Genomic DNA, 27143 nt, shown 5'->3' with positions numbered 1-27143 from the left:
ATGCTGAGGAACACTGAAATAAACATGGCCTTTTAGTAAAATATTTCACTTATCCGTTAAAAAAATAATAATACACATGCAATGGAAACTGTCACATTCTCAATAACTTTATTTTTTCTGTTTCTTTTGACAAGTTGTGATCGATATTATAACATCATTGAAGCATATTTGCTCAAGCCTCCACAAGTCCAGTCATTCAAGAATCACAGTTTTAAGCAGTTTATTGCAGGGTATGGAAACATAGAATTTCTTGTGAACTATTTGCTTTCTCCTTCGTATATACATACGAACACTGTCGAAAGTCTTCAGATTAAGACATCACTGGTTTCAAGCATATTGGCTCAAGTTGCCAAGGTTTGTGAGTAGCAGCTCTCAACGGCGCACGCCAATATGTCACGATAATCCCGTGTTATCGTGAAGTAATCATAGACCATCCCGTCTCTGCTTTTCTTATACTCAAGCAACAGGGTTGTCTTGTTGAAAGCAGTTAATTTCACAAACCCAAAATCATAGTCTTGGAAGAAACTCCATCGAGTCCGAAGAGGGGTAAATTCAGCAAGACCTGAGCCTCCACCTCCAACGACAACATGGGTAGTTGCTACAAAAGGCCCGTCATAATGGTGCGAAGCTTCACGTACACATGCATTCTGCATTCAACAAAAGGAGCATGTACTTGATTTTCTGGCTTAATGAAATACAAGAAAGTTTTATTGAATGTTTTATTTCTAAGGAATTTTGCAAGCACTCGAAGAGTCATTACCAACCTGGTAAACTGGGCATGTTCTTTCGTAGTTGTGAACATGACCGTACATGGCAATGTCAACCTTATACTTCTGCCAAAGTTCTTGAAGGCTCTCCCTTCCCATTGGTTCCTCAAAGGTTCCTTCAATGCCATAAAAATATCCAGAAGAATAACCAAGCACCCTATGTGCCAGAAAGATAAGCCACGGTTGTTTTTCTCTATCTGCTGTAGACAGGCAATGCTCAATAAATTTGTATTGTTCGGTGCCAGGTCTCCAATCCTGCTCAGTATCGGCGATGCAGAAGCGAAACATGCCAAAATCTGTTTTATACCTGCAAGGTTAACAATGTCAACTTAAGAGATGAGACTAACATGTCAAAGGCGATAACAGAAAAATATCAAGGAGTTAAAAGTCACCATGTCTTACAAACAAGACATCTACAAATAAATAGAATAAATTACAACTTCACATAACTGGCTAATGATGCTTGGCATTGATGACTACACCTTGCTAGAGTTTTACTTAGGCACTTCAAACCAGAAGGCTAATAGGAAAAGATACAAAGTACATTACGAAATACAAAATTACTATTCTGTGAATCCTGAAGTGCAAGGAATTTAATAAAGTAACTGCATTGAACAGGATGGATGTGGATGGATGTTTTCAAGCGTATTTATATTACAATTATATAGAGGCAACATTATCATGATGATCAGGAAAAAAAATGATTTGTCTTATAGAAAAATGCAACAATATAACTATTAAAGCAATAAGAGGCTGGAGCAAGGTTTAAAATCTCGACCCGTGCCGAGGTTTCGGTCCCGGACCGGAACGATACGGTTTCGGTATCGTATCGTGCCGTGCCGATACTGTTTCGGTATTTTTTTTATTTATATATAGTAATTATTAGATAAATATGTTTATTGTGTATACTTTAAAAATAAGTTGTATATTAATTTTATATAAATTCTTAATTATTGAACAACTTAATATGGTTAGAAAAAATAATTAAATATAGTTTTCTTTAAAAAAAGTTGATCTATGAATAACTTGAATTAAAATTGATACATCATAATATGTTACCTTATTAATACCAAAAGGAGTGGCGTGAATCAGATGGAAGCATTGGTTCTTGCGACATTCTGCTTAGGTCAACTCCATAGTTCTCCAATGACCAGATTAAATAAGCATCCCATGACATGCAATATTGATATTGATTTCTTCACATGTTCATCAGGGTGTCTCGATTCATCACTGGATGTTGGATTTGAACTGGCACACTGAAATCGGAACGGGTACAGGTACAGGCACAGGATAAGGATAAGTATACGTCCGCGAGCTTTGGTATGACGGATCACCATATGATGCATCAAAGTTATAATAAGAAGGTTGTGAGTATGATGAACTTCGACTAGAATCAATCTCAGCTAAACTCTCCCGCATATCTTGATAATTATGAGCTTTCTTTTGTTTGTCACCCTTATATCGACGTTGATATTGAATAGCTACCTCTAGCTCCATGATCATCATCTTGAGTTGCATGTGTGTAATCTATCTCACATGTCCATGGCTCTAGTGCTAGAGTAGGGGGGACATAATTTTTACCACTAGATGCATCACCACTGTCATCACTTCCATGAGTACTCGCACTGCTATCAACATCACTATCCTCATTTCGAACTTCTCGTCGGACTACAGTATCAGAAGGTGATGATGTTTCATCACTGTCATCATGTTCTTGCTCATCAATTGCATCGAGTGGATTGTCTTTAATTCTAAATGGACCACTTCCCATAAAAGTAGGAGGTTTGCCTTTTTCTTTCTTTTTAGTAAAAATTGCAAGAGCTTTGCCTTTGCCTTTATCTATGGACTTTGGTTGGGTTTGTGATGTTTGAGAACGCCTAGACCGAGATCCAGAAAATCGAAATTCTTGATCAAAAGCTTCATCATCTTCTTCCTCGCAGATATCTCCTCTAGCTTGTATTTTTTCAATCTGTTGAGTAAGAAATTGAGATGGTCGTGGTGGGTCTCCTGCTTCATCAAGTAATGGATTCTCAGCCTCAACAGCGCTCCACCAATCCATCATTGGATCATTCTCAGTCTGGACAAATCCAATATCAAATGGGTCTACATCACCAGACTCCTGTTCTTCATTCTCTTCTGTTATTGCTCTTAGTTGAAGACGCATATTATAATGAACGTAGACCATCTTCTCCAAGCGACGATAAGAAAGACGATTTCGTACTTTTGTATGAATGAGGGAGAAAGTTGACCAATTTCTTTCACAACCGCTTGAAGACGTTGTCTGTGAGAGAATTCGTACTGCAATCTTTTTCAAATTTGGAGCTGATCCTCCATATTGTAACCACCACTCAGCTGTAAGAAAAATAAGAACAAAATTAAAATAATTATTTATATTTGTTGACAATAATTAGTAATAATTTTTACTATATTTACCTGCATCCATTTTATATCTGCATGAAACTGCAATAGGATCACTAAAAGAACCATATGCCTCTCGAAATAATCGACTTTCATTAATAGTCTCAGCAATTGATTCTGTGTTTGTATGCAGTCTTGATATTACATGTCTGAGGGCCACTAATAAATCATCATTTGTGCCAAGATTATAACGATATTGATATGCCGGATTGAGATAATAGCCTATAATAATTAAACATATATAATTATTAATAACAATATTAAAAATTCGTTATCATTAAAAAATACGTACCGGCCAAATGAATAGGTTTTCCCATTTGATCATCCCATCTTTTAGTGATTATATCAATGTAATGTTGATACTTGGTCGGTAATTGTAGACGCCTCTTAATTTCCTCTTTTGCTTCATGAATTAGGCAGTAAACGTTGCCCATTTGTGGCTTCTTGTCCATATCAACTTTACGTAGAACAACGTACAATGGTTCTACTGCTATAAGAATATCTGCAATATAGTCCCAAAATCTGACAGACATAATAATTTTTTGCACCTCCTTACCTTCAGTCGTGTTAGAATATCGAGAGGCTTCCCAATCATCAGAAGAGAACATGGCCTTTAATCCGACTTTTTTCTGATTCAACGATTTTAACAGTAGAAAGTGAGTGGCAAATCTAGTCGCTCCTGGTCGCAGAATCTCCCCATTAATAAATTTCCTCATTAATCCATGAACCCAATGATGATTATAGATGAATTTTGTTAAAGATTGACCTTTTTTCACTACCTTCTTCACTATATCGAGCTTACCGATATCTGCCATCATCAAATCGATACAGTGTGCTGCGCATGGTGTCCAAAATAATGTTTGATACCTTTGCTCCAATATCTCTCCAGCCCTTTTAAAGTTGGCACCATTATCTGTAATCACCTGTACTATATGTTCTGCACCTATCTCGTGAACTACACTATCCATCAAACGAAATATGTAGAGTGCATCATGATAGTCTGTAGTTGCATCAATGGATTTATGAAATATCACCTTTCTATTACAGTATAGTAGAAAGTTGATAATGCTCATCCGTGTAGGTCCTATCCAGCCATCACACATCAACGTAACCCCACATAAGCTTCATTGCTTCTTGCATGATAGGATCCAAGTCTTGATCTCCTCCACTTGTTCATCTAAATATGGACCGACAATTTCATATGCAGTCCGAGGTTGAATACCAGGACCAGATTTTTGGATGTTGGATACCATGCTACGATAGTATGTGTTGTTTGCTGCATTAGGGGGGAATATGATTAAAATTAAAAAATTTAGCAATACTTTTACCGATTGATTTCTTCTTCTCTTTTGCATATGCATCATCAATCCTAGTCTGTTTGCTAGCTTGGTCTGGGAATGCCAGTGGATCAATATCAACAATATCGACTGCACGTCTTCGTCCCATAGAAGGAAAAAAACGACCAATACCGCCTTGTGTTGAAGGAAGATGAACACTTGCACTCTTTCCTAATGTTGATGCAGTAGTTGAGCCACTTCCACTGGCACCAGAGCCACTTCTATATCGCATATTTTGCTCATAATCATAGTGAGTTCGAGAGGCGTTGAGAGCTGCTAAAAAGTCTTCATCATTTGGAACTTCACCATGACCTTCAAATTTATCATAGATTGGTTCTTTAGAGCTTCGACTATCAACAAGTTCCCGTTCTCGTTGTTGTTTATACTTTAATGCTTTTTTGCCATCAAGTTCGTCTTTCATTGCACGACGAACTTCTTGAGAAACTTTTGGACAATTAGAGACATCCGGATATCCACCAGCAAGATGCTGTTTTAGGCGTGTGATTCCACCGCTGCGTCTAATCATATCGCAATGCAAACATTGCCAATGGAATCGATTTTCTAATCGACGTGCGTGTCTCCAAGCTGGATCATGAGATTGTTATTTGGGTGCCATTGCCTATGCATTATAAAAAAGTAAGGATAATATTCATTTCTAGGTAATGATCATCATTTTATAATGTCAAAAATGTATTTATCATTGTAAATTTACAAATTAAGTATATAAACTCTAAACAACAACTTATGAAATTTGAAACAATCTCTTAAAAATATTAATTTATCTTTCTCAATTTAGATTGATCAGAATTGCACAAGATTATAAGTGTTTTATTATGAATCATAAACATGTCCAAATTTTTAAAATAAAAGACTTGTAATATTTTTAAACATATTACAAAAGTAAAAAATTAATATTCATGGATCCAAATTTTAAATTAATTCCAATATTAAATATTATCTATAATAAATATATAAATTATTTTTAAGATGTTACTTTATATATAATAATTATACAAATTAATTAATTAATTAATTATTATTTGTAAAAATATAACATAATAAAAATATCAAAATATAAATTTAATTTATTAGTTTTTTTATAATTTTTATTTTTTTAGAGTATTAGAATATAAATCTGAATTATTATTATTATTAAAAAATTTTAAATTAAATTTTAAATAATAAAAAATATTATAATATATATCAGATTTCTTATAATTTTTTATAAAAATTTTAAACAGATTTTTTATAATTTTTAAAAAAATTTTAAATACAATTTAAAACATTGAAAATTAAAATTTCAGAATATTAATTAAAATTTTAATTTTTAAATATATTTTTTTTATATATTTTAATTTTTTTGAGAAAATTTAAAGGAATTGTTATAAATTTAAATTATATTTAATTTCCTTCTGTTAGGGCACGCGGGCACGCGGCGTGCACGGCGCCGGCGGATCACGCCGCTCGGCAGCAGTGGATCGCAGGGGTCCGGCGGCGCCGGAGGCGTCCGGCGACTCCTTCGGCGCCGCCTTCGATGCATAACGAAATCGTACCTCGCTGCTCGTCGCGCGTCGCCGCTGCTCGCCGCGCCTAGCTTCGCCTCGCCTCGCTTCACCTTGCCTCGCCTCGCCACGCCACGCCTCGCCGCGCCTTGCCTCGCCGCCTCGCCTCGCCTCTCCGCTGCTCGCTGCTGCTAATCGATCGCTGGTACGTTTTTATAGGTTTTTTGCGAGCGACAGAAGGAATCGAATCGATTCCTTCTGTCGCGCGATCGATTACAGAAGGAATCGATTCCTTCTGTAATCGATCGCGCGACAGAAGGAATCGATTCGATTCCTTCTGTCGCACGATTTTTTCGATCGCGACACTCTCGCGCGTGCTGGCGCCCATCAACGAGCGCCGAAAGCACAGCGCCACGCCTGCGCGTATCACGCGCCGAAACTTCTGCGTGTCGAGTGCCGGTTTCGGCCGGGCGACGGAACGGTAAAAACCGTCCGTGCCGCCCGGCACGAAACGGTATTCCAAACCTTGGGCTGGAGGTAATGAGACTAGGAAAGTTGAAGGCAGACATCATACAATTAAGAATCAAGCCATTAAAAGAGTATATTTAATAAACCAACGGAAGTAGATTTTCTCAAGTACTATACCAGAACTTTTGTGTATTCTCAGCTGGAATATAAAACATAGTTTCAGCTAATACCCCACATTCTCCACCAGAGTCCTTGTTGCCATAGAAAGATCCAGTCCCAGGCCAATCCCGCTCATGATTGCCACTGGACACAAGGAGAATATGAGAAGAATTTATATCAGAAGAAGGAACATAGTACTATTTTCATATATGAAAATAACCTTCCAATCATATAAGGCACAGCAGAAGCAATTGGCTCAACTTGAGCTGTGAATTGATCCCACTGTGACAGATAACCATTTGCATAGCATATGTCACCAATATGAAAAACGATGTCAATATTTTCCAAGTCCCTAGTAATTTGATATGTTGTATTAAGAGAGCCTGGCTGGTAATTGTTATACTCGTTGGAACCATCTGCCTCTGCCTGAAAATTATGCAAACTATCAGAATTGTTGAAAGTTCTGTATCTTCAACGGAAATTGCAATGTGTTCTCTTGCCCACCACATGATCTAAGGTGAAGAAAAATTTATTCATAGCAATGCCAACAGTTGAACCAAAGATCCTTTGAAAATCATAAATATGATACATTATGAGTTATCCTGGGCTGTCAATTACATTACAAAATAAACAATCTGACGGGATGGGGGTCGGATGTGGTTGCTAACTCACCCAGGCGAGCAAAAAGAGTCCAACCAGATGTGAAAGTCAGCAGGGACTGATCCTAGGGAAAAGATTCCTCTCCAATCTAATGTCGATCATTCATGACAATAATGGCTGTTTTTTATTCCAATCATTGTCGTTGACTGTGGACTACGGCATGCCTAACCACTTCTAGAATATGTCATTAACATGTCTTCAACTCACAGCCATGTTCATTTATAGTGGGCCATTCAATATCCAATCCACAGACTCTTTGCTACTTCCACACTACAAATACTCCACATGAAGTAGAAAATAGATTTTAAATCTATTAAACATGAGATAAGAGATAATTTAGGCATCAAATTAGGGCCCTATCAGGCCCCATTCTCACTGTCATCCTTATTTTGTGATAGATATTGATCCAACATAGGAAATTTTCCAACGTGATCTAACTCAGGCAATAGAAAATTGGCACCAACCCCTCACAACAACATCGAACATGCTGTCCAATTATCGAATGTTGCCATTGGGTTCAGAGATATTGTTACAGGCTTCAAATTTGATGCTCATCACCTTGGAGGCATTCACCAACATGACCAACCAAGCTTTAAACTCTTCAAACTGTTGGTGTAACTGATGGCCCAGGTACTATCAGGGTCACCTAATTCACCAGTGCCAGCTCCAACCAAAATCACATTAGTACACCTTGTTAACAACCAGCCTCTAGCAGTGTACCTCTCCCATCTATATGTGAGATACTAAGGTTCTTGCAAAAAGTCCCAACATGTCTCTACTATGCATGCGGGATATTGGTCGAATACTTAAAGATTTTTGGTTTAGTACAGTGCACAAAAAATGTAGAGGCATATTATTATACAAAAGATTGAATTACATGAGAGGATTGGGTTTCTTCTAAAGGCTCAAACCTAATAAAATTGGAAAAAAATTTTAAGTATCCAAAGGAAATGAATCTACACTTAAGGATTTAATTAAATCAGGAAATAAATCTAATTACAAAGTATGAACAAACTCAATTAACTTAAACTTCTACTAAACTTACCTAGAATCCTACAACAACCAAGTCTTATCCCACTAGGTGGGGTCAACTATATGGATCCTTTTATGCCATTGAGCTCTATCTCCTACTATATCATTATCCATACTTAAATAAATTTTATCTTGTTTTATTGTTGCTAACCAAGTCTTTTTTGGTCTTCCTCTTCCTCGTTTGATATGCGTGTTTGTCATAGTTTCACATCGCCTAACTGGAGCATTTATTGGTCGTCTAAGTACATGCATGTACCATCTTAAACGTGTCTCTCGAAGTTTTCCCTCAATAGATGCAACTCCAACTTTCTTTCTAATGCTCTCATTTCTTATTCTGTCCATTCTCATATGTCCACACATTCACCTTAACATCCTCATCTCTGCAACTCTCATCTTCTGCTCATATGCTCTAGTCATAATCCAACATTCAACTCCATATAACATGCCAGATCTAACTGCGGTTTTATAGAATTTTTCTTTAAGTTTTAGAGTACAGTCACGTAAAACACCCGACGCTCTCCTCCATTTTAACCTATGTAAAACATCTCTCTCAATCCCTCCATCATTTTGCAAAAATAATCCTAAATATTTAAAGCTCTTGGTTCCAAGCAACTCGTCATCTCCTATCTTAATAATTGTCTCATTATGTAATATTGCTAAACTTAAATTCCATATATTCTGTCTTTATTCTACTAAGTTTAAAACATTTCTCTTCTAGTGTTTCCCACCAAGATTGTAGTTTAACATTTACTCCTTCACGTATTTCATCTACCAAAACAATATCATCTGTAAACAACATGCATCACAGTACTGTATCTTGAATGTGTGCATTGAGTTCGTCCATAATTAGTGTAAAAAGATAGGGATCTAGAGCGGATTCTTGATGTAACCCTATCTTCATTGGAAATACTTCAGTTACTCCGTTTGAAGTCATTACATTCTCGTACATATCCTTAATTAGTTCGAATATATGTTATACTAACACCTCTCTTTTCTAGGAAGTAACTCCGTTTGAAGTCATTACATTCTCGTACATATCCTTAATTAGTTCGAATATATGTTACACTAACACCTCTCTTTTCTAGAATTCTCCATATAATTTCTCTTGGGACTCTATCATAAGTTTTTTCTAAGTCAATGAATATTATGTGTAGATCTTGTTTTTGCTCCCGATATTTTTCAATTAACTATCTAACAAGATGTATAACTTCTATTATCGAACTTCAAGCCATGAACCCAAATTGATTTTCGGTTACCATGGTCTCCTTCCTTAATCTTTTTTCTATTATTTTTTCCCAAAGTTTCATGGTATGACTCGTTATTTTAATATCCCTATAGTTTGCACAATTTTGTATCTCTCCCTTGTTCTTATATAAGGGAACTAAAGTACTTATCCTGCATTGATCAAGCATTTTTTTTCATTTTCAATATCATGTTAAATAATTTTTTAAGTCATTCATTACCTTATTTCCCTAAACACTTTCATACCTCTATTGGAATATCATCTGCTCCAACGACTTTTTCATTTGCATCCCATTTAAAGCTTGTTCTACTTGAAGTTTGAATTCTATTATAAAAATTTAAATTTCTATGTTCATTTGACCTACTTAAATTACCTAAGTTAAATTGGCTACCTAAACTTCATTAAAAAGTTGATGAAAATACATCTTCCACTGCTCTTTTATTTTTCCATTATTTATTAGTACCCTATTACATCTATCTTAAATAAATTATAAATATCTCTTTCCCTTCTTTTGTATCCAATTTTTGTTTTAATACTAAAAAATAAGATAATTTCTAACTTAGAATTTTCCTTCAAACACTTCTAAAGAGGAGAACCTACAAAAATAAACTGGTACAATCTTAAAATTTTAAAAATCAAATTCCTAGTTTGCATTACTTGTACAAAATTTAAATTAATCTCTCACCTCTGAGTTCATGTACCAAACTAAATAAGACTTTACCTTTCCCATGTCACCAAAAATAACCACACGCTGAAGAGAAGTTTGTCCAGGGTAGGGAGATGCCTTGAAGGTGTATGATTGGCTCCAAATATAAGTTCCATTGAACAGTCGATGCCCAAGCTTGTAGGCATACCTGCAATGATTTTTTTTTGCCAATATGTTATTTCAGAAAGCAATAGATGCCACAACCACCCAAGCCAGTGGCATTAACTGGCAGAAAGAAACACTAAAAACATGCACTACAGAATAATCTAATGTGAAATTAGGAGAGAGTACACTAAATTAGGCCACAGATCTTTCAGAGAACTTGTGTGGATAAAACCAGGATCACGCCATCCCACTGTTCTTGCAGGTGAACCTGCACAAATTGTTGTGTGAAATCGATCAAACAACTATATGGTTTGACCACTAAAAGTTCAAAAACATTATCAGATGCAACTACAAGAACAATTGAGAAATGACAATGGAAGGCAATGCTTGTAGTCATTTTGAGAAGCTTAAGACAATCATAAGCATTATGAATAAAAGGAAAGAAAAGAGGTGCAAGTGTAAACTGGAAAGATAATGAAATATTATAAAAAATCATAATTCAATTAGATCAAAAGCTGAGAAAGGTAGTGTGAGATAGGTAAAGAAAATACCAAAACTGTGACAAATAATTGAGCTCGTGTAATATACGAAAAAAAAATGTAAATAAGGAAAATAAATATATTGGTCAGATAATTTATCCGGAAATAAGTTCGGGTGAATTTTAGAAAATTTATGGATTTTTTCTAGATTTTAAATGAGACGTTTTAGTTTTTTAGGGATCAACGGGTAGGATTTAAAGCCTGTTTTAAAATACCCTATTTAAAGAGGGATTGCTTGAGATGAAGTTAGGTTTTTTATTATTAACCCCTAAGTATGTGCCGTCTCCCTCCTCACGCGTGTCCACGATCACGCTGTGCCCGGGCGACCGCCGCCACCGCGCGACCGCCGCCTCCTCGTGACCGCCGCCTCCTCACGACCGCTGAGCCCGTGCAACTGTCGCATCTGCTTGCGACGCTGCGCGCCGATCGCCGCTGCCCTTCCCTCTCGCGATGCCCTAATCGCGCCGTCCCCGTCAAGCCATCGAGCACCGATTCTACCGGTCGTTGTGGGAGCGGCAGTCGGCCCTTCTTCGGTCACGAGCAGGAAACCAGTGGTTCCCCTAAGCATTGTCGCCACCGTGTGTTGGCCGCCGGTGTTGCCGTTCGTCCACGCGAGCATCTGATGCCGAGATCGCGTCATCGCCGGCCACTGCCACTATGAGCTATCTGCACGGCTCTGTCAACCACCAGTTACCCTTCTATTCTTAAGCCCTTTTTGGTCCCATGAGAAGCTTTCGGCCAGAACCTCCAAGGAGCACTGTTCTGATAAGATTTAGCAAGTATTATCGATCCGGCCGGAAGTTATGGATCAATTGAGGGTAAGATCTCTGGTTTAAAAGGGTTGTTGATCAGTAAATTAGGTTTAATTTCATATATGGAGTGTTTGTTGTGGAATGGTTAAAGTGCCTTGATCCTATATTGTTAGTTTATGTCCTTCTTGGATTAAAGTGAAACATGTGGAGGAAGAGTATGGATCAATTTAACTTGATTAGTAGTTGATACCAGGATTAGGATCCTTAGTTGTGCCTCATGTCTTGTATTTGTAGGGATTGAGTTGGACGTTAACTTTTGGACCTATTGGAGACGGTTGACACGATCTTTGCAATAAAGGCGAGTACTTCTTGTTTTATTTTCTTTTAGTACTTTGACCTTAGTGCATGAATTATTTTGGATAAGGACTGTTTACCTTGACTCCACTCTTACTTTCCTGCGCTTGATACTTCCACACAACCTTTGAGAAATTCGTTCCATATCTATACAGTCTCTTGTTGTTGTCCATGATCAGTCGCAGATACTAGATACCATGTTTGTATGCTTTGACTGTTGCTTATTTATGTACGATATTGAGCATACTGGCTTCATGTAGCATACCTGTTTCTTCTTATATATATATGATGACTGTTGCATTGTGCGCATCATGTCATTGCATGCATGCCGCATCCTCGGCCACTCAAGAGAGTGGTAGCTGGAGTTGATGCCGCTTGTCCTGTCGTGCCGCACTCGGCCACTCGTGTGAGTGGTAGCTGGAGTACGAGCAGTAGGGACCCCGTCGCAGATGTAGCTAGTTAGCTACTATGCAACTGTCCCCTCGGCCACTCGTGTGAGTGGTAGCTGGAGTGGTGTACAGTCTGTCACTGACCCGGCCTCTCGACCATACAGGGGTCATGGTGCAGAGAGGTGGGCGGGAGTGACCATCCGTGCATACGCTGTTGTTATTATATTTGCTATGGCTGCTGCTGTTTATATATGCTGTTATTGCTTACTGCTGTTGTTCACTTGTGCTGATATGCTTACTTGTGTTGAGATATATTCTCATCGTAGATGTTTAGTCATTTGATATTTGTATATACCTTGCTTATTACCTCTGTAGTTATGAGCAGTACTGTAGTGCCAGTTCTGACCTACTATACCTAGCCTAGGATATGGTTTCAGGTATGAACAATTATTTTGGTTCTATTGTAGTATCTGTTATTTCTCTTATAAGACTGTATTCCTTTTGGCATTCTCTATTAGTTTATTTTGTTCATGCACTATCTTTTCCTTACCCGCTGAGTTTCAATACTCACCACCCCACAGAATGGTTTTCTTTCGCCAGGTAACAGGTAGATGAATCATGGATGCTTGGAGAGATGTCGGCTGCCAGTCCTGGGTCCCACGTCACACTCGAGGATAGTTTCTTTTGGGTCTTGTCATTGTTTGGATGTATATTAGTTTTGCGTATTTTGGTTTTGAACAAGTCGATGTGTTTTTTTTAGAGTCTAGTCTGGTGGTTGTAGGTATTTTTGTTAGTGCCGTTGTTGGTTTTACGTTCGTATTATTTTGTGTCTTCCGCAGTGCATGTTTCCAGCCGTGTAGGCTTATTAAACTGCGTGGTTGTGTTTATTTTATTTTTGTCCAGCCGGGTAGGCTGAGTATATTAAATTGCGTGTTCTGTTGTTTATATTTTGTATATATATTCCAGCCGAGTGTGGCTGAGGTATATTTTATATGTAGTAAGTAATACTTCAGATTGTCACCCGTACAGGGGAGATGCTGCCGAAATTTCTTCGGACAGGGACTCCTCTGGGGCGTGACAGCTTGATCCAAAGAGGATCTTATATGGTGCTGCCAAAGGAATGTAAACATTATCCTCTGGATATGGTTGCCAAATATACAATATGTTGTCGTGTCCAGTATGTCAGTATGGTATGAACCAACGGAAAATCAGAGGATTGATGATTAAACTAAATTTCATGTCAATAATAGGGATATTTTACTATTTTAATGAACTTATGTTAGTAAATCTCAATGGCGTAGGAGAGGAGGATCCACATAACACACACACAAGGATAGGTAGCTCATGCCCGTGAAAGAAAAAGAAGCAGTTTCATAAATGAATTTCTATGTTCTATGAATATGGAGAGCTTACACGAATAGGAACAATAGACTATAACCAAAATCAATTTAGAAGGCAAAGTAATTACAATGGTGACACGTATATTTTTTTCCAAATTAGTAACATGTAGACAAATTGAATATGATAACATTTAAACCATCATTATTCCTAAAAATAGAATAGTGACTCATATAAGATTTAAAATCTCGTGTCATGTCGAGCGACAAGCAAAATGTACCCATTCAGCTAAATCACAAAAACTTAATATTAGCGGAGGTATTTTCACCCATGCCTACCATGTGGTTTGTGGCAATAAGTATCTTGTTACACTTTAGCAATCAGTTAATCATGTTAAGATGAAATCAACTAGTGGTTGTTATTTTTTATAATTTTTTGTTTTTTAAAATTCTAATTCAATTGATTATTGAATTGCAATGAGTATCTTGGTACACACTTTAGCAAGCATCTAACTGTGTTGAGATGAAATCAACTAGTGTTATTTTTTCATAATTTATTTATTTTTTAAATTCTATCAATTAATTATTGAATTGCTATAATCTAATTTTTAAAAGTAAACAAGATAAGTTGAACAAAATTAGCAAGTAAAATTTATGTGAATTCATCTCAACATTCATTGAGGTAAAACACTTGAACAAAATTCTTCTTTGTTTCAACTAATCAATATTGTCTTATTTTTAGAAGTAAAAAAAATCAACACAACATTTTACTACAAAATTTTAATTTAATTGATTATCAAATTGCTAAGTCTTACTTTTAAGTGGAAGATATCAAAGGAGTAAAGCTTACTAAGATTCATCTCAACACACATTTCAATGTGTATCAAGTGTTGGCATAATATAATGCTAACACTGTATCGTTCGTTCTGACTTGGGATCAAAACCCCAACAAAAAGATATTTTAAATATTCTATCAGACTATAAAAGCTTAAACTCACATGTGAAATACATTATCTTAAATATGATAAAACAGTCATTGTAAAGAACATGTGTCAAAAATAAGGTTTTGACTCTATAGGTTTTTTATCCCAAGTGTAGAGCCCAGGAATTGTGAGTTTCTATCCTCTTTCTTGATCACCATGAAAGTGGCCGTAAGTTGTTGCACTAGTAGCAAATCAAATAATTGATCATTTTCAAATTTCCTAAAATTTGGCATTTGAAACAACAGTACTAGGGGAAAAAAACTCAATTTTCTTTTAGTATAATATAAGCATAAGGCATTGACAATCCAACTATCAAGTTGTTACAGATACAAGGAAAAAAGGATAACAGGACGGAAAAAATACCACACATGCTGTTCCTAGTGAAAGTTAAAGTCCCTGCTGGTGACCGTCTTTGGGTTCCTCCTAGTTCACCCCATTCAACAAATGGGACTGCCTCTTCAGAACTATAACCACTTGTCCAAGTGACTACCATCTGATTTCAAGTTCACCAAGTCAGATTCTAAAACATCTTGGCAAAACCTAGTTCAAATCATAAACCAACATTTTTTTGAGGGAAATTTATAATCAAACATAACAAGCCAGAATAACCATAAAAATAGTGAATATTATTTTCTACATTTCTTTCTATAATTGTGGAAAAAATGTCCTTTTTCCCCAGTCTTGTTTTTTTAACAACCTATACAATCGTGCTTCCATTTACAAGCACTCGATTTACAGCACCAACCATTCCACCAAATAGCTACTAAATAATTGCATCTCACATGCTTAGTTGTCTGGATGTAGAACCATACCAATATGCCATCTATTCACAAGATTCTCCTTAATAGACTACATGAGTTGGCCAAGAGATGAAAATCATGCACCACAACTACTTCGGCTCATACATACTTAAAATCAATTAACAGATTTCTAGAATAAGGGACTTGAATATCTTGAGCAAAAGTGGCTGCTGAGCGATACCTGTTGATTGGAAACTTTCCAAAATTTTATCACCTCAAAACAGGAGGAAGATGAGTAACATGTTTACTTCTCTCTTGATCTGAGACTCAACATTGTTATGTTTATGCATTTAATGCAATACTATTAAAAACATAACTCAAGCACAGCTCTCAAGAATGACCTAAATTCTTAGGTAAAGATAAAATATTTTATAAAAAAAAATGCATATCAATTTGCATGCATCTGTTTTCAGAACACTGTTACTGTACCAAATTTTACCATGCCCTTTTACTAAAAACAACAAGATTCTGTAATTGGAGCCTCAGAATGTAGTACAAAATTCCAGGTCTTTGTAACTTCTCAAGAAAGCAAATGAATAGACGAATAGACTACTTACTTCATTCCAAGATTTCCCTTGAGCTATCCGAGGAAATACAGGAGCTTTTGGATTTGCAAAACTGATGATGTTAGAGACAGCAATAAGCTTTGGCTGTCAAACCCAAAAGAGCTACCAATTAAATACAGATTTTCTGATTTAAATAAAACAAAAATGATTTTCCTCATACAACTAGGTTTTCTGATAAACTATTTTTTCCACCACGTAACTAAATTTCCATAGGCTATGTATTAGACCATTAGTTATTTAGAGATTGGTCATATTGCAAATATCTTTGTCCATACTCCATAGTATTTTAATGCAACTTAAATTACAAAAAGAGTAATCATGCTTAGATAACAATTTTGATCTTGTCCAAGCCAACAACAAATTGAGGGTTATGAAAGCAAACAAGGAACCTAAATTCAGGGGTGGGGGTTGGGTTTATCCAGATAGTTCTAAGAGCAAATATTTTAACTACAACCTAAATGTCCATCTGATGACATACATTTGAAAGACCACCAGAGAATAACGCAAAAGAGAACTCCGCCCTTTGATTGATCAATTGAAGCTTCAGATATCCCATTCCAGTTCTGATGTAATCATCATTTTTATAATTTGCAAACTGATACTGCAAAATAGTGTATATCTTCTACAGTTAGAGAAACTGAAACAACATAAAAAAAAAACTAAGAATGCTTAAAAATCCAGTAGCAGCCAGAATATAACAGCTATACAACTGACCTTGATGGGAGCGGTGCATAACAGCGGTTCATATTCCTTACCAGTATCTGGTTGGCATTCTGCAGCACTGAAAATTAAAGTTGACACCAAGAGTTGTTAAACCGTTACACCTTTAGAAGTTCAATTAATTTAATTTCCTTGCCAAATAAAAATTACAGATTGCAGCTATGAAAAGCATCCCCTTGCAACCATTATTATTTAAGACTTATATTAAACCTCTGACATTAGAAAAGCTCTTCATACTCCTTTTAAACTTCAAAGTTTATAATCAAGATGTAAAGAAAATGTTTTTACCTGAAATTTGCTGGAGAAAATACCCCTATCCAGTCATCATTTGATGGATCTGGGTGTGTGTATTTGACAGTAACCCACTCAATTGATTGACCCTGTAACATCATAAAGATGTCAGTTTTTCAAACAAAGAATGGTCTACAGTTTTTCAAAAACTGAAACAAGACTAATTATTTCCTTGCTTCAAAAATAATATGGTCTACAGTTTGTCAAACAAGAGGAATAGCGACTTGTTGGTCATTAGTTGAATGTGCAAATGCTTATTTCATGGTACTGGCAATTCATCAAAGTAATTTTCTTCTGTGCATTAGGTTTAAATAGTGAAAACATTGCCAACATCTTTGAAGGAATTTTGTGAGAACTCGCATCATATTGTCTCAAATGCACTAAACCATTATTGGTATTGTAAGGGGATCAGACAGGTTGTATCTGATCTAGTTAAGACAGCTACATATTTGAGTTCTCAACTTTATCTGGTATATATACACAACGATACACAAATACTTCCAGCATAGAATTTGCTACTAATCCAGTAACTCAAGAACATATTGTGTGTGTACATATATGTATGTATCTGTGTGTGTGTGTGTATACACATATTTATTCACAATGATATATGTGCCATCAGTATTGATGCTAATCCAGAACACGTGAGCATTACTGTGTAATTGCACCTCTACATGAAGTTTTTTTAGCTGTAAATATTCACAAGTTATTTGTTGGTCTTTTCTTGAACAAACTCTCCATCTGAAAGTTAAACCGGTACAATCTTTGATTAAATACCAGTTATTAGAATTCACTCTCATCATTGAACCATTTCAATATGACTTAATTCTACCTACTCTAGGTGGTGGTGGTTGGCATGAGAAGCTTCCACTTGATCTCGATGGAGAGGCTTTCTCGTCGGTTCAAATGTAGTTCCTTCTCATCACTGTGCTCAAATTGCCCCCCGGGCAATGTGTTCATAACATCCCTGGATTTTTCATTGGCACAACAGGCTATAATTAGAGTTGTTGCAAGTCTGTCGACGAGGTCCTGTACAGTATTTAATGTGATGCAATACATCACGTTAAAAGCAAGGTGAGATATGTCATTTAACGTGCCATATGGTTGGCGATCATGTCCCATGAAGGGTGGCTGCTAGTTGTGGGTTTCATCAGCTATAAGCCTCATCACGCATGAGCTTCCTTGGTGAGTTGGTGTTTTGGGTTTTACTTTGTGGGAGAAGTTTCGAAGACATCAGTCAAAGCAAAGGGGAAGTCAGGGCCTGGATAATTTAACCAGACCCGTCAACTATAATATGTGTTCTTTCTATAACACATCCTAGTAGAAGATCATTCTTGCAATGATAAGACCCTGTGTTACAATATTCGTTTCTTGTCGGAAACATTTGCACAACTGTAATACCACACAAATCAAATACAAATGCCGCAGTAAACTCAGAAGTTCTTTAGAAGGCGCACCTCAGTCCCGAGAACCAAAGGAGAGGCGCTGATACGAGCTGAGAAATTCAAAGCCAATGTTGTCTTATGGATGGCAATTTTTGAAAGGGGCTGCTCCTCAATATCCGCCAAAGTGCAAAAACAGATTAAGGCCCATATAATTCCCCAAAAATTAAATCCATACGAATTCATCGTTTCCAAGATCCTGTAACCATTCACTATCATGATAAGAGTTGAGGAAAATAACCAAACAAAGAAAAAAAAATAGTGATTAACAAAGTATTACGAAACAAAATTTCCCATTTCGAACTTCAACGTGCGAAATCCACCTGAAAATTTAATTAAAAAAATCGTATCTTTCCTATGAAAGTCTAAACCATTACCAAACATAAAAGTTTGTTAAGGAAAAAAAAAGTATTCAGAAAAGAGTAGGCAAAATCCACCAAATTACAGCAAAAAATCACACAAACAATAAGGAAACGAATATACGAAAAATAAAGTATTAGGGCCAGAAAAAGGAAAAATAACAAGTCGGCGACTCCCCGATCGGGCTAGAGGAGGAGACCTCGAGAGATCAAGCCCGCGGACTCGTCCCGCTTCCCCTCCCAAGGCTTGCTGTAGTCGATTTTGTCACGGGACAGCAACCTACAACGGGGAATTCATCCTTCCTCGCGTAGTGGCGAAGAATATCTCGGAATCGGAAATTTTATAATGGACCCCCAAATTTTCTGATATCCCTATAAAACATTTTCAGCAAATACCGCAAAAGGCATCTTGATATTTATTGAATATAGTATACATTTCCTATCCAATAATAATTAGTGGTCCATCAATTCAATATTTTTAGTAATGATCCATCAATTCAATATTTTTAATCATCTTTTCATTAAAAAAAAAAATCAATTAATTCCCAAATTCGATCTTTAAATATCTTTTAAAAAAGTACAAGCTATATTTGTACGAAATTTACATCATTACCCTTGTTATTTAAGTAAAAGAGTTCGATAAGTTTAAATGTCTCGTGCTCATACCAAATTAGCATCACACTTCTAGTGGTTCCTTGTGTTCATTTATACTTTTATAGTTCAAAATATTTGACTCTAAAATTTTAGATTTGTATTAAATTTGTTGCATTTTTAATAGTCCCTCAGTATGTTTATAATTTTTTTGTTTGAAATTTTAAACCCACTTAAACTATTAAGTGTTTATATTCCAGAAACACGAAAAAAGAGACTAGGGAAATGCATTGAGAAATAAACAGTTGTGTGTTTCCTGAACATTTTCTTGCGAGGATATGTGACGCCTCCTTTCCAAGCAATGATACAAACATGAACATGCAAGCTGGAAAAGGATGATAACGCGTCGACTTATTTCAAAGAACTGTAGTTGATTCAGCTTCTCTTTCAAGGCAAGAGAACAGGTTTGATGTCCCAGATGTCCTTTGCGTACTCGTGAATCGTCCGGTCACTGCTAAACTTGAAGGAGCCGGCTGTGTTCAAGATTGACATTTTTGTCCATCTCTGTAAGTAAAAGAAACAGCTTAGAACAATTAGCATAGCAGACATTATTTGAAGTTGACTAAATACTGAGAGCTGTTAGAATGATGATTGATTACCTTTTGATCACGGAATGCTTCGTCAACTTTCTCTTGGCATTCGAGGTAACTTGGAAAGTCCTTGCCGACAAGAAAATAATCTGCACGACCAAATCCTTCATTCCCTTCCAAGGATTCCATAAGCTCGTTGTAGTTACGGGATCCAAATATACCGCTCCGGACAAATTTCTTTACCTCCTCAAATCGTGGGTCCGGTATAAACTATAAGCAGGATGGAGCAAATATGCTTATTCAATTAGTTAAACTATTGAATCTTTTCCAATGAAGAAAATAAAATTACCTTTCCCTCCGCTCTTTCTTTCCTCAAACCAGCGATTTGGTGAGCGCGAGCACCAAAGAGGAAGAAGTTATCTTCTCCGACTTCTTCCCTTATCTCAACGTTGGCTCCATCCAAAGTTCCAATTAGGATGCAGCCATTCATTGCAAACTTCATGTTGCTGGTTCCACTTGCTTCCATGCCAGCAGTGCTATGACATTGACAAAATTGAATAATAAATGCCATGTTTGAGACCACAAAGGTTAACAAGAAAATTCTCATCTCTAATTCAGTGCTGCTCATAATTACTCAGCAACACAAGTCACATCATGAAAGTGTTGTTTATAATAGGGGAATTGGTGGTAAGAGTAGAAAGACAATTGATCACAGCATGAAGCTCATTTACCAAATATAGCAAACAAATCACTAAGTCAACGGGATCATGGGAATATTTAATGTTGAATGGTTGTTAGAGCTACCTGATATGTTGGGATAACTCGCTGGCTGGTATGAGCATCTCAGCAACGCTGACATTGTAGTCAGGAACAAAGACAACCTGGAAACAAAAGGTAAAATTGTTGTTGGCACAAAACATACCTCAAGGGTATATTTTCTTCAGAGTATAAAACTAATAGCAAAGGGGAACTGTGATTAGGATTCAACCATGACTTTTGGCAAAACATACCTTCAGTGTAAGATTAACATACCTTCAGTAAATCTCCAATATCTGAATCATGATTTATTGTGAACCCAACATCTGTGATGAACTTAACTATTCTCTTGGCTTGAACATATGTAGAAAAAGCTTTCCCGCCAAATATACAGACCCTAGGTACAAAACTGGATAATCTCTCTTTTGCACTCATTTCTTTCATTTTCTTATAGCGGTAGACAATTCCTAGGATATTCAATAGCTGACGCTTATATTCATGAATCCGCTTCACCTGATGAGAAATAAATCAAGCCTTGTAATCTCAGCATTAAAAAAAAAAAACTTGCAATTATTGATAATTTTTTATATATGTACAACCTGAATATCAAACATAGAATCTGGGCTGACCATATATCCTGTTTTTTCTTTTATAAATGAAGCAACTTTAGTTTTGTTGTTTCTTTTAACAGCTCTCCATTCCAAATGGAGGTCCTCATTATCTGCAAACTGTCAAGATTTGCGTACATATGTTAGAGAATGCAAAGAAAATGATAACGCTAGTTAAAAAGTTAATGCATATATGCATATTTTATTCTATAAAAAGGGATGAGCATGATGGTATAGATAAAGGCTAGTTAACTTCTCCAGTTATCACAGATTCAAAATAGTTAATTGATGGCTTATTCATTACAAAAATTTGGTAAAAACATTAAAATACATGTCTAGGTAATAATAAAGTCACTGAAGACTAACAGATGCTCGAACGAACCAAAGCCAAAGGAGCAGTCAGACTCTTAGTTACCTTCCTAAGTTCTGCTAGCTTCTCAGTGTTCAGAACCCATTCATCTGTACCAAGCCACTTAGTTAATACACCACTCAATTCAGGATTGCAAAAACGTATCCAGCGACGAGGAGTTACACCATTTGTCTTATTCTGAAATTTTTCTGGCCATAACTGCGACATGATAATACATTAGATTGACTACACCATTTATCTTATTCGTACATCATCTGTACCATGTGACATTAGATTGAACTACATTGAATTAGCTGATTTTGCAACACGTAAGAATTGAAGTAACATTTACCTCATAGAAGCTGTGGAACACTTCCTTTTTAACTATGTCACTGTGTATTTCAGCAACTCCATTCACTGCATGGCCACCAACAACACAGAGATTTGCCATGCGAACCATCTTAGGTAACTGTAGATTAGATTTCAAAAATGTTGGTTCTCCATCTTCAGGATCTTCTTCCTCTGCTTCAGCTTTTTCAGACAAATCTTCTTCCAGAACACTGGAATTTTTCACTAGAAGATTTTGTACAGCTTGAAGGGGAGCTTCTGTCAAGATCTTTTTTAGGCTCCCTTTTATGGTCTCTTTCTTTGGTTTGTGGAACAATTTCTGAACTGGATCTGGAAAGTCAACATTGTCCAAAATTCTCATATCTTTGAGTTTCTTCTCCAAAAGTTCAAGATCTTCCTTTCCATTTTCCGAAATGATGTTCTTAAGCAACTGTTTGTATCAATAAACAAACAAGTAAATGGTGATTCTCTAATGTTAAATCATACAACAAATTATAAGCAAAACCATGTACCTCATCATCTATCTTTTCTATGATCTCCACATGTCGTGGAAGTAACTTCTGCATCAACTCCAAACTCCACTTCTCTAAAGCTTCAGGAAGAACTGTATGGTTTGTATATGCGACAGTTCTAGAAATGCAAGTACAAATTAGAATCTAACAGAGAGGGTGCAACAAGAAACAAGTAGATCACATTCTAGCGGAAGTGAGAAATATCAGTGACTAACTTTAGCACCTGAAATAAATAAATAAATAAATAATGTAAGAATTTATCTACCAGGAAATTTGCATTTATAATACATAAAATTTTAAGTGACATAAGAGAGGAAGAAATATGGCTTACACTAAAAAGTTATTTCAAAGGAACACAATAAAGGAGTTCATAAATGACTTTTGCCTTCCTTTTAGCATGTAAGACCAAGTTACTACAAGCACGGTTTGAAATTCCAGTCCATACAGAGCAAGCACAACATTAAAACCAAACTACGTTGGCTAAATGAATGGATTGGTACCACTTGGTCCCAACCAGTTAGGTATCAAACAATTTTGAACAAATCTTGCCCCGCACCTTTAGAATTTAAGGAATATCTGATATTCAATCCAAACTAAAAACAATCAAGCTCAGAACTTTTGGTTTGGCCTAATCTTTATTAATAAAAAAGGTTTCGCTCAATTCTTCCTGGAAATTTCTAGAAGTGGAGAAATAAAAAGAATCATGATCTTCAGAACTACAAGAAAACCTAGGCAAATACCTCTGAGTGATTTTCCAAGCCTGATCCCAGTTTAAACCTTTCACATCAATCAGTATCCTCATTAATTCTGGGATGCACAGAGTAGGGTGAGTATCATTCATTTGTACTGCAACCTTGTTAGGAAATTCTTCCCAATTAATGGAACTTCCAGAGCGCTTCTCAAAGCGCACGATAATATCCTGAAGAGAGGCCGAACAAAGTGTATATTGTTGTTTTAACCGCAGAATTTTTCCCTCTAGAGAATCATCTCCAGGATATAATATATAGCATATCTGCATCAGGAAGAGTATTGACCAGTGGATACTCGTTTAATGTACTAGGCATTGTTTAAAAGTATCAACTGAGCAAGAACTGAAGCATTTAAAAGTATCAATTAAAATAAGGATAGGAACATAAGAAAGATTTGAATAACACATCCTTACAATATCAAGAATCGTTATCTTCAAAAATTATGCATCAGAGGCCTGTGCACTAACAGAAAGGCATCTTGATAAATACATCTTAAATGTAATCTTTAGCGTGTAGAACCCTCTAAACATAACATAGGCACCTATGCTTTTGGGAATCACCACGGAATTAACAATAAACACATACTGCTACTCTGAAATGTGTTGCAGCTATACGAGAACATGCATATTTGTAGTTAGAGATTGATCCTCTATACATCATGTTCCTTCACGATTAAAATGTTGTAATAACTAAAATGAACTAAGATAAGCCGGAGAAACAATAACAATCAAGGACATAGAAACTTTTTAGGGAGGTAATCAAATAGCCATAAAAATAAATATCATGAATAAATGGTTCAAGAAAAGTTCGCCTTCCTAAACTTTGTGATTATGCGTTTAAAATTGCTACTTTTATAAAAGTAACAATTTAGAGTTCTGTTAATGATACGATGAAGCAGAAACCTTTTCAGCATCTGAATGTGCCTTGGATGCTTTGGCATGTTCTCCAGAATTAAAAGCTCCCAAATCAAAATTTTCGGATGGCACTCTTGTTGACCAGAGACGCAAGTTAATTGTGGTTGTAGTTTTGTATCCAGGAATTGGTACATCATGGGCAATAACTTCAATATTCTCCCCACCAATCCAATGCTTCTTTCCATCTGAACCAATGACCACCTTGCCGTAAAATTTTATACGATACAAGACATCATTTCGAACAATTTCCCAGGGATTTCCCATCTGTAGCACAAATATTTTATCAGTGGAAAGCCATGAAGATTTGTATGAAATTGTAGAATGAAATCAAATGACAACCATAATGAACAGGAACAAAAAATCAGATGACTTAAAACCAAGGTTAGGAGACACACCTCAAGCCAATTTTCTGCAACTTCCTCCTGTCCATCTTTTGTGATATTCTGTTTGAATAAACCATATCTGTAACGAAGCCCATACCCCCAAGCAGGATAATTCAAAGTTGCCAAGGAATCCAAAAAGCACGAAGCTAGACGTCCTAGACCTCCATTCCCAAGTGCAGCATCTGGTTCCTGCATAAGATTATTGCACAGAGCTAAGAAGTCGTGAAGGTATAATGAAGTAGAAAGAAGAGAGACATAATCAACATTTATTAGCCCAAATAATTACAAAAATAATAATATTAGCCAGTGTAAATTCAATGAGAAAATACGGGCCTTATATGAGATCAAATCACTTTAGGACCACGGAGACAAAAGAAGAGCAGAAAAAATTGTCTGACCTTCTCCGCAACATTCTCAAGAGTGTGTCCTAGTTGCCTCAATGCTTCTGCATATTGGCCGGTTAGCTCCAAATTACCAATTGCATTTAACAGTGCTCTTCCCTAAAGTTCTCAATAAGGAATAAAAAGAATTAGTAAGGAAATATAAGTTGAACTTAAAACAATACTACCTGTGAAATCATTGAACCTGAAGAAACTCCATTGAAAGATAGTAAGCCTGTTTCACATTCATCTTTTCATAGTATTCATAAGTCGCATTCCAATTTATTATTAGTGCATCACGAACACTTTGAGCAGTAGCAAAGTAAACCTTTGGAAGATCGGAACTCTCCCGAGAGAATGAGGGAGTGAAATCAGCATGGTACTTTATATTTGATGCTATAGTTGAGGCATCATTTGCAATAGATTTCTTGAAACTTGGGGTACCTACAAGATCATTTTAACAGTTAATAAAACTCACATGCAAATCACGAAATCAAAGAAAATGTCGTAGTATTAGAACCAAAACAAAGGGGGGAAAAGGAAAAGCTAATCGGAACTAGTACAATAAAAATTAAGCCAGAAAGACCGAAGCCAGGACAATTCCTTTACCACCATCATTGACGGAACGCTTGACCTCCCGGTCGCTGGCGACGCTCCTGACGGAGATAGATCTGCCGAGAAGGCGGCTGCGGCACCTGCTACCGATCCCGCCGAAAAAGACGGCCGGGACGACGACGCCGGCCGAGGAAAGAAAAAACGGCGATCTCGGAGTGGATCCGACTCGGGAGAAGGAAGCGGATCGAGGAAAGATCGGCGAAGACGCCATCGCGCCAGCCCAGAAGGCGGATCGTGACTCGATAAAAGAAGGGAAGAGCGAGATGGGAGGGAGAGAGAGAGGGGTCAAAAGATCTCCATTCTTTCGGCTTCGTTTGCTCTCGATCTCTGTGAGCTTTGTTTTGTAGCGGAGTGGCAGTTTCGGTGGCTTATATAGTTGAGGCGAGGAATTCAAATTTCCATAATCCACCTTACTTTTCACCTGATTTGCACATAAAGAAGCTTTCCACCGCACGTTTTAACTTCTTTATTAATTACCTGCCTCGGCAGGAAGCATGATCCTGTGAGGGAGTACGGAGGGGCCACGTGGACCCATAATCCTCAAATTAAAATATGAAAGGAAGAAAAAGAATGAAAGAGCGTCTAAATTAAATAAATCAAAAGAACATCATATATAAAAAACTACGTCAAATTATTTTCTCCAGCAACTACGATTGTTTATTATAACAAAAATTGATTACAATTACTCGAAACGTCTCTCATAATCTATCATTAAGATGAAAATTATGCTCATCTAGATGTCAATTCATCCTAAAATTAATAAAATAAATCATGAATAACTATTAATTTTTAAAATAATAAATGGAAGAGGACATTTATCTCATCATAATTCATCTCTAAATTATATAAATAGAAAATCAATACAGTTAAATTGACTAAGGGTGAGAAGAATTAACTACGATTAATGATTAAAACATAGAAAAATTACAAAATAGTTATTTTAATGTATAATTATTAGATAACTACTTCAACGCAAAACACTTAATATAATATTGTAATAGTTAATATGTAAAACACTTAATATAATATTGTAATAGTTAATATGTAAAACACTTAATATAATATTGTAATAGTTAATATGTAAAACACTTAATATAATATTGTAACGGTCAGTTAGTAGCACCTACTTATATATTTTATACAACTGTTTTCAAATGATTTAAATCCATTTTTAATGATTTTGATAAAATAATTAATTAAATTAAATTGGTAAAAATATTTTTAATATAATAGTATTGAGAGTTTATAATTTAGGATTTAAGATTTTAATGAAATATTTAATTTTTATATGGTAACAATTGTCTGTTGGTGTAATATCTCTGGATTAAGATTGACTAGGTTGACTGAGCTTAAGTTGGCTCAAGCTTAAGTTTTGATGTTTGGGTTTCGATATTTTACAATATATGGAGATTGCAGGAG

At 36.2% G+C, this 27143-nt stretch overlaps 3 protein-coding genes across 6 annotated transcripts; all 3 read right to left on the bottom strand.

The window, feature by feature from the left end:
- Positions 1-30: 30 nt before the first annotated feature.
- LOC121979737 (probable inactive purple acid phosphatase 27) lies at positions 31-19286 on the bottom strand. Of its 3 annotated transcripts, none has more exons than XM_042531725.1 (13): positions 19130-19286; positions 18586-18769; positions 17126-17217; positions 16832-16898; positions 16596-16718; positions 16109-16201; positions 15115-15244; positions 10584-10665; positions 10308-10440; positions 6872-7077; positions 6670-6795; positions 765-1074; positions 31-647 (listed from the first exon to the last, which is right to left on the bottom strand). In XM_042531725.1, exons 2-13 carry the CDS (start codon positions 18754-18756, stop codon positions 342-344), a joined length of 1839 nt encoding a protein of 612 aa, XP_042387659.1. In that variant the 5' UTR covers positions 18757-18769; positions 19130-19286; the 3' UTR covers positions 31-341. The 3 variants fall into 3 exon arrangements, with proteins under 3 accessions (XP_042387659.1, XP_042387660.1, XP_042387657.1); XM_042531726.1 differs by having other exon boundaries at positions 19166-19281; XM_042531723.1 differs by lacking the exon at positions 19130-19286 and adding an exon at positions 18851-18882.
- Positions 2163-4273, bottom strand: LOC121979738. The gene is made up of 3 exons (XM_042531727.1): positions 3478-4273; positions 3201-3407; positions 2163-3119 (listed from the first exon to the last, which is right to left on the bottom strand). Exons 1-3 carry the CDS (start codon positions 4256-4258, stop codon positions 2224-2226), a joined length of 1884 nt encoding a protein of 627 aa, XP_042387661.1. The 5' UTR covers positions 4259-4273; the 3' UTR covers positions 2163-2223.
- A 495-nt stretch (positions 19287-19781) lies between the features above and the next one.
- LOC121979733 (alpha-1,4 glucan phosphorylase L isozyme, chloroplastic/amyloplastic-like) lies at positions 19782-26063 on the bottom strand. 2 transcript variants are annotated; one of them, XM_042531719.1, is made up of 15 exons: positions 25719-26063; positions 25315-25553; positions 25128-25229; positions 24742-24918; positions 24335-24610; positions 23424-23695; positions 22684-22801; positions 22176-22601; positions 21890-22042; positions 21466-21594; positions 21143-21379; positions 20915-20991; positions 20460-20646; positions 20180-20380; positions 19782-20084 (listed from the first exon to the last, which is right to left on the bottom strand). In XM_042531719.1, the coding sequence occupies exons 1-15, from the start codon at positions 25933-25935 to the stop codon at positions 19968-19970; spliced, it is 2928 nt and encodes a 975-aa protein (XP_042387653.1). In that variant the 5' UTR covers positions 25936-26063; the 3' UTR covers positions 19782-19967. The 2 variants fall into 2 exon arrangements, with proteins under 2 accessions (XP_042387653.1, XP_042387654.1); XM_042531720.1 differs by having other exon boundaries at positions 25722-26063.
- Positions 26064-27143: the final 1080 nt, after the last annotated feature.

The sequence above is a fragment of the Zingiber officinale genome, chromosome 5A, assembly GCF_018446385.1.
Source record: "Zingiber officinale cultivar Zhangliang chromosome 5A, Zo_v1.1, whole genome shotgun sequence".
In the NCBI taxonomy this organism is placed as follows: domain Eukaryota; kingdom Viridiplantae; phylum Streptophyta; class Magnoliopsida; order Zingiberales; family Zingiberaceae; genus Zingiber; species Zingiber officinale.
Note: the sequence above shows the minus strand (reverse complement) of the source record. Positions and strands in the feature narration are given on the sequence as shown.

Bases quoted from the DNA above. Each gene is read 5' to 3' on its own strand.
- LOC121979733 (XM_042531719.1), bottom strand. From the start codon at position 25,935: ATGGCGTCTTCGCCGATCTTTCCTCGATCCGCTTCCTTCTCCCGAGTC. The intron at 22,602-22,683 runs GTACATGGTTTT...TGATACAAACAG, and splicing joins TAGAAAAGATAGATGATGAG to TTGCTTAAGAACATCATTTC. The intron at 20,992-21,142 runs GTATGTTAATCT...TTTTGTTTCCAG, and splicing joins ATATTGGAGATTTACTGAAG to GTTGTCTTTGTTCCTGACTA.
- LOC121979737 (XM_042531723.1), bottom strand. The intron at 6,796-6,871 runs GTTATTTTCATA...CCTTGTGTCCAG, and splicing joins GTGCCTTATATGATTGGAAG to TGGCAATCATGAGCGGGATT. The intron at 1,075-6,669 runs GTATAGTACTTG...TTAACCTTGCAG, and splicing joins GAGAATACACAAAAGTTCTG to GTATAAAACAGATTTTGGCA.
- LOC121979738 (XM_042531727.1), bottom strand. From the start codon at position 4,258: ATGAGCATTATCAACTTTCTACTATACTGTAATAGAAAGGTGATATTT. The intron at 3,408-3,477 runs GTACGTATTTTT...TAATTATTATAG, and splicing joins AAAACCTATTCATTTGGCCG to GCTATTATCTCAATCCGGCA. The intron at 3,120-3,200 runs GTAAATATAGTA...TTTTTCTTACAG, and splicing joins CAGATATAAAATGGATGCAG to CTGAGTGGTGGTTACAATAT.